Source organism: Notolepis coatsorum, assembly GCF_963971535.1.
Source record: "Notolepis coatsorum genome assembly, contig: SCAFFOLD_1335, whole genome shotgun sequence".
NCBI lineage: Eukaryota > Metazoa > Chordata > Actinopteri > Aulopiformes > Paralepididae > Notolepis > Notolepis coatsorum.
In genome coordinates, this window is record NW_028170668.1 from 41805 (window position 1) to 55195 (window position 13391).

The 13391-nt window shown below is 44.0% G+C and overlaps 1 protein-coding gene across 1 annotated transcript in view; it reads right to left on the reverse strand.

The window, feature by feature from the left end:
* The window catches only part of LOC311248473 (phospholipid-transporting ATPase IB-like), a gene marked incomplete at both ends in the record, with an annotated part of 46115 nt that extends 40432 nt beyond the window's left edge, over nt 1-5683 (reverse strand). The window contains one exon of the mRNA XM_084339348.1: nt 5500-5683. Within this exon, the coding sequence (XP_084195474.1) occupies nt 5500-5683 (184 nt within the window). The remainder of the gene's footprint in view (nt 1-5499) is intronic.
* Nucleotides 5684-13391: the final 7708 nt, after the last annotated feature.

Consider the following 13391-nt stretch of genomic DNA (forward strand, 5'->3'; position numbering starts at 1 on the left):
CCTGTGATAGAGAATTTCTGGATTATATGCAGAGGAATATTTGGGGGAGCAAAGAATAACAGACAACTGATATAAGTGAAGGATAATTATTCTGTGTATCATGATACATATTATATTTATTTATAGAAACATAATGCACAACGTGGGGCTTTGACACAGCAGAGTGCATTGTTTTATCGATAACTGCACATCTCTGAGTGTATTATTGTAACCAGAGCATTCATTAATTTATTCACATCTTTTTGTATACTCTATATATATATGCCTAATTTGTTTATTTATACGAGGGTTAGGGATGGGTACCGAATCCGGTACTTTTAAGGGTATCGACCTAATCACGTCGGTACTACCGAGTCTTTTCCTGCCTTTGGTCTGGGTTTGCTTTCACACACCTCCCTAAACCAACCCGACTATCCAAGGAAACAAACCAGGGTTGGACTAAAGCGACCAAAGAGCTCAGAAAGAGAAGGTTTCTGTCTCAACAGCTCCTTTGTGACTGATCTCCTTCTCCCTCTCCTATCTGTTCATTAAAAGTAATTGATCAAATCGGTACTCAGGATCGGCCGATACCCAGGTATCGGGACCGAAAAACTCCCCTCCTCTCCTCTCCTTACCTTCTCCTCTCCCTACCTTCTCCTCTCCTCTTCTCTCCCTACCTTCTCCTCTCCTCTCCCTACCTTCTCCTCTACTCTCCCTACCTTCTCCTCTTCTCTCCCTACCTTCTACTCTCCTCTCCCTACCTTCTCCTCTCTGCTCCCTACCTTCTCCTCTCCTCTCCCTACCTTCTCCTCTCCTCTCCCTACCTTCTCCTCTACTCTCCCTACCTTCTCCTCTCCTCTCCCTACCTTCTACTCTCCTCTTCCTACCTTCTCCTCTCCTCTCCCTACCTTATCCTCTCCTCTCCCTACCTTCTCCTCTCCTCTCCCTACCTTCTCCTCTCCTCTCCGTACCTTCTCCTCTCCTCTCCCTACCTTCTCCTCTCCTCTCCCTACCTTCTCCTCTCCCTACCTTCTCCTCTCCTCTCCCTACCTTCTCCTCTCCTCTCCCTACCTTCTCCTCTCCTCTCCGTACCTTCTCCTCTCCTCTCCCTACCTTCTCCTCTCCTCTCCCTACCTTCTACTCTCCTCTCCCTACCTTCTCCTCTCCTCTCCATACCTTCTCCTCTCCTCTCCCTACCTTCTCCTCTCCTCTCCCTACCTTCTCCTCTCCTCTCCCTACCTTATCCTCTCCTCTCCCTACCTTCTCCTCTCCTCTCCGTACCTTCTCCTCTCCTCTCCCTACCTTCTTCTCTCCTCTCCCTACCTTCTACTCTCCTCTCCCTACCTTCTCCTCTCCTCTCCCTACCTTCTCCTCTCCTCTCCATACCTTCTCCTCTCCTCTCCCTACCTTCTCCTTTCCTCTCCCTACCTTCTCCTCTCCTCTCCCTACCTTCTCCTCTCCTCTCCCTACCTTCTCCTCTCCTCTCCGTACCTTCTCCTCTCCTCTCCCTACCTTCTCCTCTCCTCTCCCTACCTTCTCCTCTCCTCTCCCTACCTTCTCCTCTCCTCTCCCTACCTTCTCCTCTCCTCTATGTACCTTCTCCTCTCCTCTCCCTACCTTCTCCTCTCCTCTCCCTACCTTCTCCTCTCCTCTATGTACCTTCTCCTCTCCTCTCCCTACCTTCTCCTCTCCTCTCCCTACCTTCTCCTCTCCTCTCCTCTCCCTACCTTCTCGTCTCCTCTCCCTACCTTCTCCTCTCCTCTCCGTACCTCCTCCTCTCCTCTCCCTACCTTCTCGTCTCCTCTCCCTACCTTCTCCTCTCCTCTCCCTACCTTCTCCTCTCCTCTCCCTACCTTCTCCTCTCCTCTATGTACCTTCTCCTCTCCTCTATGTACCTTCTCCTCTCCTCTCCCTACCTTCTCCTCTCCTCTCCCTACCTTCTCCTCTCCTCTCCCTACCTTCTCCTCTCCTCTATGTACCTTCTCCTCTCCTCTCCCTACCTTCTCCTCTCCTCTCCCTACCTTCTCCTCTCCTCTCCGTACCTTCTCGTCTCCTCTCCCTACCTTCTCCTCTCCTCTATGTACCTTCTCCTCTCCTCTCCGTACCTTCTCGTCTCCTCTCCCTACCTTCTACTCTCCTCTCCCTACCTTCTCCTCTCCTCTCCTCTCCCTACCTTCTCCTCTCCTCTCCCTACCTTCTCCTCTCCTCTCCCTACCTTCTCCTCTCCTCTCCCTACCTTCTCCTCTCCTCTCCCTACCTTCTCCTCTCCTCTATGTACCTTCTCCTCTCCTCTCCGTACCTTCTCCTCTCCTCTCCCTACCTTCTCCTCTCCTCTCCCTACCTTCTACTCTCCTCTATGTACCTTCTCCTCTCCTCTCCCTACCTTCTCCTCTCCTCTATGTACCTTCTCCTCTCCTCTCCGTACCTTCTCCTCTCCTCTCCGTACCTTCTCCTCTCCTCTCCCTACCTTCTCCTCTCCTCTCCCTACCTTCTCCTCTCCTCTATGTACCTTCTCCTCTCCTCTCCGTACCTTCTCCTCTCCTCTCCGTACCTTCTCCTCTCCTCTCTGTACCTTCTCCTCTCCTCTCTGTACCTTCTCCTCTCCTCTCCCTACCTTCTCCTCTCCTCCTACTCTCCCCTCTCCTTCCCTCCCCCTCCTCTCATCTTCCTTTCCTCTGCCTACCTTCTCCACTCATCATACCCCCCTCCCCTCTCCCCCTTCCCTCATTTCCCTCTCCTCTCATCCTCCCTACCTTCTCCCCTCCTCCTACCCTCTCCTCCCCTACCCCTCCTCTCATCTCCTCTAAGATTAAGATTTGTTTATTAAGGACAATGAAAATTAAGGAACATCATTTACATGAGTGTATGCATAACATCACAGCATGATAAGGATGTAAATATGCCGGGAATAGCACAGGGCTAATTTCCACCCGTAGTCCTAACATAAAACAAACACAAAACGGACCATACAACGTTCATTCATAAAAATTGACATCACTGACATGACCACACTAACATGACATTCAGTCAGTACAACATCACTAACATCCCTAATGAGTGCATATTTGGCTGTCTAACAGCCATTTCCTGAGTTGGCCCCTAAAGGTGGACAGGGTGGTACATTCCCTTAAGGGAACCGGAAGGCTGTTCCATGTTCCACTTCCCTTTATCGATAGACATTTTTTGCTGAAGGCGGTCTTTCTAAAATGGACCTCACCCTCCCTCTTCTCTCCTCTCACCCCCGCCGCTCTCCTCTCCTCCCCACTCCTCCTCCCCTCCCCACTCCTCCTCCCCTCCCCACTCCTCCTCCCCTCCCCACTCCTCTCCTCCTCCCCACTCCTCCTCCCCTCTCCCCCCCACTCCTCCCTATAGTAACACATGCTAACCATTAACTCAGGAGTGCTACCAGCTTACAAATAAGCTCTAGAACGGATGCTACCGCTGCCCTCAGTGGGTGTGCGTGTTTGTGTGTGTCTGTTGTGTAGTGTGTGTTATGTTGTGTGTAATGTAATTTGCAGATGTCCAGGGTTATCTTTTATGTACATGTACCACTACATGCCTCTGTTGTGTATTATGAATTGCGTGTGACAGCGTATGTGTATAACTGTACTGCACTGGTGCATGCCTGTATTGTGTGTATGTGTGTGTGTGTCTGTGTGTGTGTGTGTGTTCATGTTCTGACAATAAATTCTAAAAGTAAAGCAGTAACTGAGTTTTCCTTGTAAACAACTCGCTTTTGTTTAAATTCACATTTCCAGCCAAACAGACAACATTTTTCCATTGCTGTTCTGTAATCTACACGCTGAATACGTTTCCTACCTATAAACCTAACCCTTACCTTACCGTTTATAAACCTAACCCTTACCTTAACCCTAACCTTACTGTTTATAAACCTAACACTCACCTCAACCCTGACCATAATAACCTTAATGTTTATAAACCTAATGGGCGGGCGGCTGGGTGGCGCAGTGGGCAAGGTGCTCGCCACCAACGCAGGAGATACTGGTATCGAGCCCAGCTCTCTGCGTTGCTTCCGGCTTGGCCGGCCGTCGTACTAACACAATTGGCAGTGTTAGAGGGTGGGAAAGCCGGTGGGTGGGTTTCTGGTCGTTGTAAACAGCGACTACTACAGTTCGGTGGGGGCGCCTGCTCAGCGAGGAAAGGAGTTTCACCGAGCTGCCAGGTGAAAAGAAGCGGTTGATTGGCTACACATGTATCGGAGGAGGCATGTGATAGCCTCCACTCTCCCAGACCGACTGTAGGGGGTAGGTGCGCAGCGACCAGGAAGGGGATTGGGAATTGGCATAACGACTAACATTGGGATGGGAGAAAAACGGAGGAAAAAGGAGGGGGAAAAAGAGCAAAAAAAAAAAATAATAAACCTAACGGGCGACAGTGGCTCGGGAGGTAGAGCAGTCGTCTTGTAATCCGGAGGTTCCCGGTTCGATTCCCGTTCCTCCCGGGCAGCGTGTCGAAGTGTCCTTGAGCAAGACACTTAACCCCTAATTGCTCCCGATGAGCAGGTTGGCACCTTGCATGGCCTCCTCCGCCGTCAGTGTGTGAATGTGTGAGTGAATGTAAAATATGAGGAACAAATTGTAAAGCGCTTTGGATAAAAGCGCTATATAAATGCAGCCGTTTACCATTTAACTCTAACCTTAACCCTAACCTTACTGTGTATAAACCTAACTCTTACATGAACCTAACTCTCGCCTTAATCCTAACCTTAACCTTACTGTTTATAAACCTAACTCTTACCGTAACCTTACTGGAGACCTCACGCTCCACCATAACTACAACCGGAGGTGAACATTTGATCCAGAATGTCCCTGGTGACTGTAACAGAACCCAAGCCTACGTACGCCCGATGTGTGTTAGCGTGTCTCACCTGTGCTATGGAGTACCTCCAGGTGTGTGTTAGCATGTAGCTCCAAGTGTGTTAGCGTGTAGCTCCAGGTGTGTGTTAGCATGTAGCTCCAGGTGTGTGTTAGCATGTAGCTCCAAGTGTGTGTTAGCGTGTAGCTCCAGGTGTGTTAGCATGTAGCTCCAGGTGTGTGTTAGCGTGTCTCACCTGTGCTATGTCGTACCTCCAGGTGTGTGTTAGCATGTAGCTCCAGGTGTGTGTTAGCATGTAGCTCCAGGTGTGTGTTAGCATGTAGCTACAGGTGTGTGTTAGCATGTAGCTCCAGGTGTGTGTTAGCGTGTAGCTCCAGGTGTGTGTTAGCGTGTAGCTCCAGGTGTGTGTTAGCATGTAGCTCCAGGTGTGTGTTAGCATGTAGCTCCAGGTGTGTTAGCGTGTAGCTCCAGGTGTGTGTTAGCGTGTAGCTCCAGGTGTGTGTTAGCATGTAGCTCCAGGTGTGTGTTAGCATGTAGCTCCAGGTGTGTGTTAGCATGTAGCTCCTGGTGTGTGTTAGCATGTAGCTCCTGGTGTGTGTTAGCATGTAGCTCCTGGTGTGTGTTAGCATGTAGCTCCAGGTGTGTGTTAGCATGTAGCTCCAGGTGTGTGTTAGCGTGTCTCACCTGTGCTATGGAGTAGTCGGAGGAGTTGGTGGCCTGCATGCCCTCGTTGCCGCTGATGCCCACTCCGACATGGGCGGTCTGGATCATGCCCACGTCGTTGGCTCCGTCGCCGATGGCCAGCGTGATGGCTTTCACGTGTTTCTTCACCATGTCCACGATCTCAGACTTCTGCAGGGGGGACACCCTGCGTACAGACAGAAGGAAGGGGACGTCACATAAGTAAACACAGTATGGAGGACGCTTTTAATTCAAAGTACCATTCATTACAGTACCATGAGCGCATATATTCTTTAGCATGGGTTACCCAAGTGGGAATCGAACCCCTAACCCTGGCAGCGTTAGTGTCTTGCTCTACCCATTGAGCTACACAGGGAATTGAACTCCTAACGCCTGCAGTCTTAGTGCCTTGCTCTACAAATTGAGCTAGACAGGGAATGGAACCCCTAACCCTGGCAGTGTCTGTACTAGGGCTGTCACTAATGATTATTTTGTTATCGATTAATCTGTTGATTATTTTATCGATTAGTCGATTAATCTAAACGATTAATTTACCAAAATAATCTACAATTGATTCTATTTGCAATTGAATATTTCAAAATGTTTTACTAGTATCCTCAGGTCACATGGGTAGTTGCCTCTTTGACACCACCTACTGAATACCCAGAGTAGGAGATGAACCATGAAGTTTATTAATGTCTATAAATGCTGTGTAGTGTGGATGCCTACTGTACATGAGTAGGGTGAGTAACCTACATGCCATTACTGCTTTTTATCTATTGACTCATTATAGCTACTTTATTATCTTGAAATAATATAACATCCGCCCATTACTATGACATTGTTTATCATTACATACAAAGAGAGACACTATACTGTTAGAGAGAGAGAGACACTATACTGTTAGAGAGAGAGACACTATACTGTTAGAGAGAGAGACACTATACTGTTAGAGAGAGAGACACTATACTGTTAGAGAGAGAGAGACACTATACTGTTAGAGAGAGACACTATACTGTTAGAGAGAGAGAGACTATACTGTTAGAGAGAGAGACACTATACTGTTAGAGAGAGAGACACTATACTGTTAGAGAGAGAGAGACACTATACTGTTAGAGAGAGAGAGAGACACTATACTGTTAGAGAGAGACACTATACTGTTAGAGAGAGAGAGACACTATACTGTTAGAGAGAGAGAGAGACACTATACTGTTAGAGAGAGAGAGAGACACTATACTGTTAGAGAGAGACACTATACTGTTAGAGAGAGAGACACTATACTGTTAGAGAGAGAGATACTATACTGTTAGAGAGAGAGAGAGAGACACTATACTGTTAGAGAGAGAGACACTATACTGTTAGAGAGAGAGAGACACTATACTGTTAGAGAGAGACACTATACTGTTAGAGAGAGAGAGACACTATACTGTTAGAGAGAGAGAGACACTATACTGTTAGAGAGAGAGAGACTATACTGTTAGAGAGAGAGACACTATACTGTTAGAGAGAGAGAGACACTATACTGTTAGAGAGAGACACTATACTGTTAGAGAGAGAGACACTATACTGTTAGAGAGAGAGAGACACTATACTGTTAGAGAGAGAGACACTATACTGTTAGAGAGAAAGAGACACTATACTGTTAGAGAGACACTATACTGTTAGAGAGAGAGACACTATACTGTTAGAGAGAGAGACACTATACTGTTAGAGAGAGAGAGACACTATACTGTTAGAGAGAGAGACACTATACTGTTAGAGAGAGAGACACTATACTGTTAGAGAGAGAGAGACTATACTGCTAGAGAGAGAGACACTATACTGTTAGAGAGAGAGACACTATACTGTTAGAGAGAGAGAGACACTATACTGTTAGAGAGAGAGAGACACTATACTGTTAGAGAGAGAGAGACACTATACTGTTAGAGAGACACTATACTGTTAGAGAGAGAGACACTATACTGTTAGAGAGAGAGACTATACTGTTAGAGAGAGAGACACTATACTGTTAGAGAGAGACACTATACTGTTAGAGAGAGAGACACTATACTGTTAGAGAGAGAGAGAGACACTATACTGTTAGAGAGAGAGACACTATACTGTTAGAGAGAGACACTATACTGTTAGAGAGAGAGACACTATACTGTTAGAGAGAGAGACACTATACTGTTAGAGAGAGAGACACTATACTGTTAGAGAGAGAGAGACACTATACTGTTAGAGAGAGAGACACTATACTGTTAGAGAGAGAGACACTATACTGTTAGAGAGAGAGAGACACTATACTGTTAGAGAGAGAGAGACACTATACTGTTAGAGAGAGAGACACTATACTGTTAGAGAGAGACACTATACTGTTAGAGAGAGAGACACTATACTGTTAGAGAGAAAGACACTATACTGTTAGAGAGAGAGACACTATACTGTTAGAGAGAGAGAGACACTATACTGTTAGAGAGAGAGACACTATACTGTTAGAGAGAGAGACACTATACTGTTAGAGAGAGAGAGACACTATACTGTTAGAGAGAGAGACACTATACTGTTAGAGAGAGAGACACTATACTGTTAGAGAGAGAGACACTATACTGTTAGAGAGAGAGAGACACTATACTGTTAGAGAGAGAGAGACACTATACTGTTAGAGAGAGAGACACTATACTGTTAGAGAGAGAGACACTATACTGTTAGAGAGAGAGAGACACTATACTGTTAGAGAGAGAGACACTATACTGTTAGAGAGAGAGACACTATACTGTTAGAGAGAGAGACACTATACTGTTAGAGAGAGAGACACTATACTGTTAGAGAGAGAGACACTATACTGTTAGAGAGAGAGAGACACTATACTGTTAGAGAGAGAGACACTATACTGTTAGAGAGAGAGACACTATACTGTTAGAGAGAGAGACACTATACTGTTAGAGAGAGAGAGACACTATACTGTTAGAGAGAGAGAGACACTATACTGTTAGAGAGAGAGAGACACTATACTGTTAGAGAGAGAGACACTATACTGTTAGAGAGAGAGACCTATACTGTTAGAGAGAGAGAGACACTATACTGTTAGAGAGAGAGACACTATACTGTTAGAGAGAGAGACACTATACTGTTAGAGAGAGAGACACTATACTGTTAGAGAGAGAGACACTATACTGTTAGAGAGAGAGAGACACTATACTGTTAGAGAGAGAGAGACACTATACTGTTAGAGAGAGAGACACTATACTGTTAGAGAGAGAGACACTATACTGTTAGAGAGAGAGAGACACTATACTGTTAGAGAGAGAGACACTATACTGTTAGAGAGAGAGACACTATACTGTTAGAGAGAGAGACACTATACTGTTAGAGAGAGAGACACTATACTGTTAGAGAGAGAGACACTATACTGTTAGAGAGAGAGAGACACTATACTGTTAGAGAGAGAGACACTATACTGTTAGAGAGAGAGACACTATACTGTTAGAGAGAGAGACACTATACTGTTAGAGAGAGAGAGACACTATACTGTTAGAGAGAGAGAGACACTATACTGTTAGAGAGAGAGACACTATACTGTTAGAGAGAGAGACACTATACTGTTAGAGAGAGAGACCTATACTGTTAGAGAGAGAGAGACACTATACTGTTAGAGAGAGAGACACTATACTGTTAGAGAGAGAGACACTATACTGTTAGAGAGAGAGACACTATACTGTTAGAGAGAGAGAGACACTATACTGTTAGAGAGAGAGAGACACTATACTGTTAGAGAGAGAGACACTATACTGTTAGAGAGAGAGACACTATACTGTTAGAGAGAGAGACACTATACTGTTAGAGAGAGAGACACTATACTGTTAGAGAGAGAGACTATACTGTTAGAGAGAGAGACACTATACTGTTAGAGAGAGAGACACTATACTGTTAGAGAGAGACACTATACTGTTAGAGAGAGAGACACTATACTGTTAGAGAGAGAGACACTATACTGTTAGAGAGAGAGACACTATACTGTTAGAGAGAGAGAGACACTATACTGTTAGAGAGAGAGAGACACTATACTGTTAGAGAGAGAGACACTATACTGTTAGAGAGAGAGAGAGACACTATACTGTTAGAGAGAGACACTATACTGTTAGAGAGAGAGAGACACTATACTGTTAGAGAGAGAGACACTATACTGTTAGAGAGAGACACTATACTGTTAGAGAGAGAGACACTATACTGTTAGAGAGAGAGACACTATACTGTTAGAGAGAGAGAGACACTATACTGTTAGAGAGAGAGAGAGACACTATACTGTTAGAGAGAGAGACACTATACTGTTAGAGAGAGACACTATACTGTTAGAGAGAGAGAGACACTATACTGTTAGAGAGAGAGACACTATACTGTTAGAGAGAGAGAGACACTATACTGTTAGAGAGAGAGACACTATACTGTTAGAGAGAGAGAGACACTATACTGTTAGAGAGAGAGACACTATACTGTTAGAGAGAGAGGACACTATACTGTTAGAGAGAGAGACACTATACTGTTAGAGAGAGAGAGACACTATACTGTTAGAGAGAGAGACACTATACTGTTAGAGAGAGAGAGACACTATACTGTTAGAGAGAGAGACACTATACTGTTAGAGAGAGAGAGACACTATACTGTTAGAGAGAGAGACACTATACTGTTAGAGAGAGAGAGACACTATACTGTTAGAGAGAGAGACACTATACTGTTAGAGAGAGAGACACTATACTGTTAGAGAGAGAGAGACACTATACTGTTAGAGAGAGAGACACTATACTGTTAGAGAGAGAGACACTATACTGTTAGAGAGAGAGACACTATACTGTTAGAGAGAGAGAGACACTATACTGTTAGAGAGAGAGACACTATACTGTTAGAGAGAGACACTATACTGTTAGAGAGAGAGACACTATACTGTTAGAGAGAGAGACACTATACTGTTAGAGAGAGAGAGACACTATACTGTTAGAGAGAGAGACACTATACTGTTAGAGAGAGAGAGACACTATACTGTTAGAGAGAGAGAGACACTATACTGTTAGAGAGAGAGAGACACTATACTGTTAGAGAGAGAGACACTATACTGTTAGAGAGAGAGACACTATACTGTTAGAGAGAGAGACACTATACTGTTAGAGAGAGAGACACTATACTGTTAGAGAGAGAGACACTATACTGTTAGAGAGAGAGACACTATACTGTTAGAGAGAGAGAGACACTATACTGTTAGAGAGAGAGACACTATACTGTTAGAGAGAGAGACACTATACTGTTAGAGAGAGAGACACTATACTGTTAGAGAGAGAGACACTATACTGTTAGAGAGAGAGACACTATACTGTTAGAGAGAGAGACACTATACTGTTAGAGAGAGAGACACTATACTGTTAGAGAGAGAGACACTATACTGTTAGAGAGAGAGACACTATACTGTTAGAGAGAGAGACACTATACTGTTAGAGAGAGAGACACTATACTGTTAGAGAGAGAGACACTATACTGTTAGAGAGAGACACTATACTGTTAGAGAGAGAGAGACACTATACTGTTAGAGAGAGACACTATACTGTTAGAGAGAGAGACACTATACTGTTAGAGAGAGACACTATACTGTTAGAGAGAGAGAGACACTATACTGTTAGAGAGAGAGACACTATACTGTTAGAGAGAGAGAGACACTATACTGTTAGAGAGAGAGACACTATACTGTTAGAGAGAGAGACACTATACTGTTAGAGAGAGAGACACTATACTGTTAGAGAGAGACACTATACTGTTAGAGAGAGAGAGACACTATACTGTTAGAGAGAGAGACACTATACTGTTAGAGAGAGAGAGACACTATACTGTTAGAGAGAGAGACACTATACTGTTAGAGAGAGAGACACTATACTGTTAGAGAGAGAGACACTATACTGTTAGAGAGAGACACTATACTGTTAGAGAGAGACACTATACTGTTAGAGAGAGAGACACTATACTGTTAGAGAGAGAGACACTATACTGTTAGAGAGAGAGACACTATACTGTTAGAGAGAGAGACACTATACTGTTAGAGAGAGAGACACTATACTGTTAGAGAGAGAGACACTATACTGTTAGAGAGAGAGACACTATACTGTTAGAGAGAGAGACACTATACTGTTAGAGAGAGAGACACTATACTGTTAGAGAGAGAGACACTATACTGTTAGAGAGAGAGACTATACTGTTAGGAGAGAGAGACACTATACTGTTAGAGAGAGACACTATACTGTTAGAGAGAGAGACACTATACTGTTAGAGAGAGAGAGACACTATACTGTTAGAGAGAGAGACACTATACTGTTAGAGAGAGAGACACTATACTGTTAGAGAGAGAGACACTATACTGTTAGAGAGAGAGACACTATACTGTTAGAGAGAGAGACACTATACTGTTAGAGAGAGAGAGACACTATACTGTTAGAGAGAGAGACACTATACTGTTAGAGAGAGAGACACTATACTGTTAGAGAGAGAGAGACACTATACTGTTAGAGAGAGAGAGACACTATACTGTTAGAGAGAGAGACACTATACTGTTAGAGAGAGAGACACTATACTGTTAGAGAGAGAGACACTATACTGTTAGAGAGAGAGACACTATACTGTTAGAGAGAGAGACACTATACTGTTAGAGAGAGAGACACTATACTGTTAGAGAGAGAGACACTATACTGTTAGAGAGAGAGACACTATACTGTTAGAGAGAGAGAGACACTATACTGTTAGAGAGAGAGACACTATACTGTTAGAGAGAGAGACACTATACTGTTAGAGAGAGAGACACTATACTGTTAGAGAGAGAGAGACACTATACTGTTAGAGAGAGAGACACTATACTGTTAGAGAGAGAGACACTATACTGTTAGAGAGAGAGACACTATACTGTTAGAGAGAGAGACACTATACTGTTAGAGAGAGAGACACTATACTGTTAGAGAGAGACACTATACTGTTAGAGAGAGAGACACTATACTGTTAGAGAGAGAGACACTATACTGTTAGAGAGAGAGACACTATACTGTTAGAGAGAGAGACACTATACTGTTAGAGAGAGAGAGACACTATACTGTTAGAGAGAGAGAGACACTATACTGTTAGAGAGAGAGACACTATACTGTTAGAGAGAGAGACACTATACTGTTAGAGAGAGAGACCTATACTGTTAGAGAGAGAGAGACACTATACTGTTAGAGAGAGACACTATACTGTTAGAGAGAGAGACACTATACTGTTAGAGAGAGAGACACTATACTGTTAGAGAGAGAGACACTATACTGTTAGAGAGAGAGACACTATACTGTTAGAGAGAGAGACACTATACTGTTAGAGAGAGAGACACTATACTGTTAGAGAGAGAGAGACACTATACTGTTAGAGAGAGAGACACTATACTGTTAGAGAGAGAGACACTATACTGTTAGAGAGAGAGACACTATACTGTTAGAGAGAGAGACACTATACTGTTAGAGAGAGAGACACTATACTGTTAGAGAGAGAGACACTATACTGTTAGAGAGAGAGAGACACTATACTGTTAGAGAGAGAGACACTATACTGTTAGAGAGAGAGACACTATACTGTTAGAGAGAGAGACACTATACTGTTAGAGAGAGAGACACTATACTGTTAGAGAGAGAGACACTATACTGTTAGAGAGAGAGACACTATACTGTTAGAGAGAGAGAGACACTATACTGTTAGAGAGAGAGACACTATACTGTTAGAGAGAGAGACACTATACTGTTAGAGAGAGAGACACTATACTGTTAGAGAGAGAGAGACACTATACTGTTAGAGAGAGAGACACTATACTGTTAGAGAGAGAGACACTATACTGTTAGAGAGAGAGACACTATACTGTT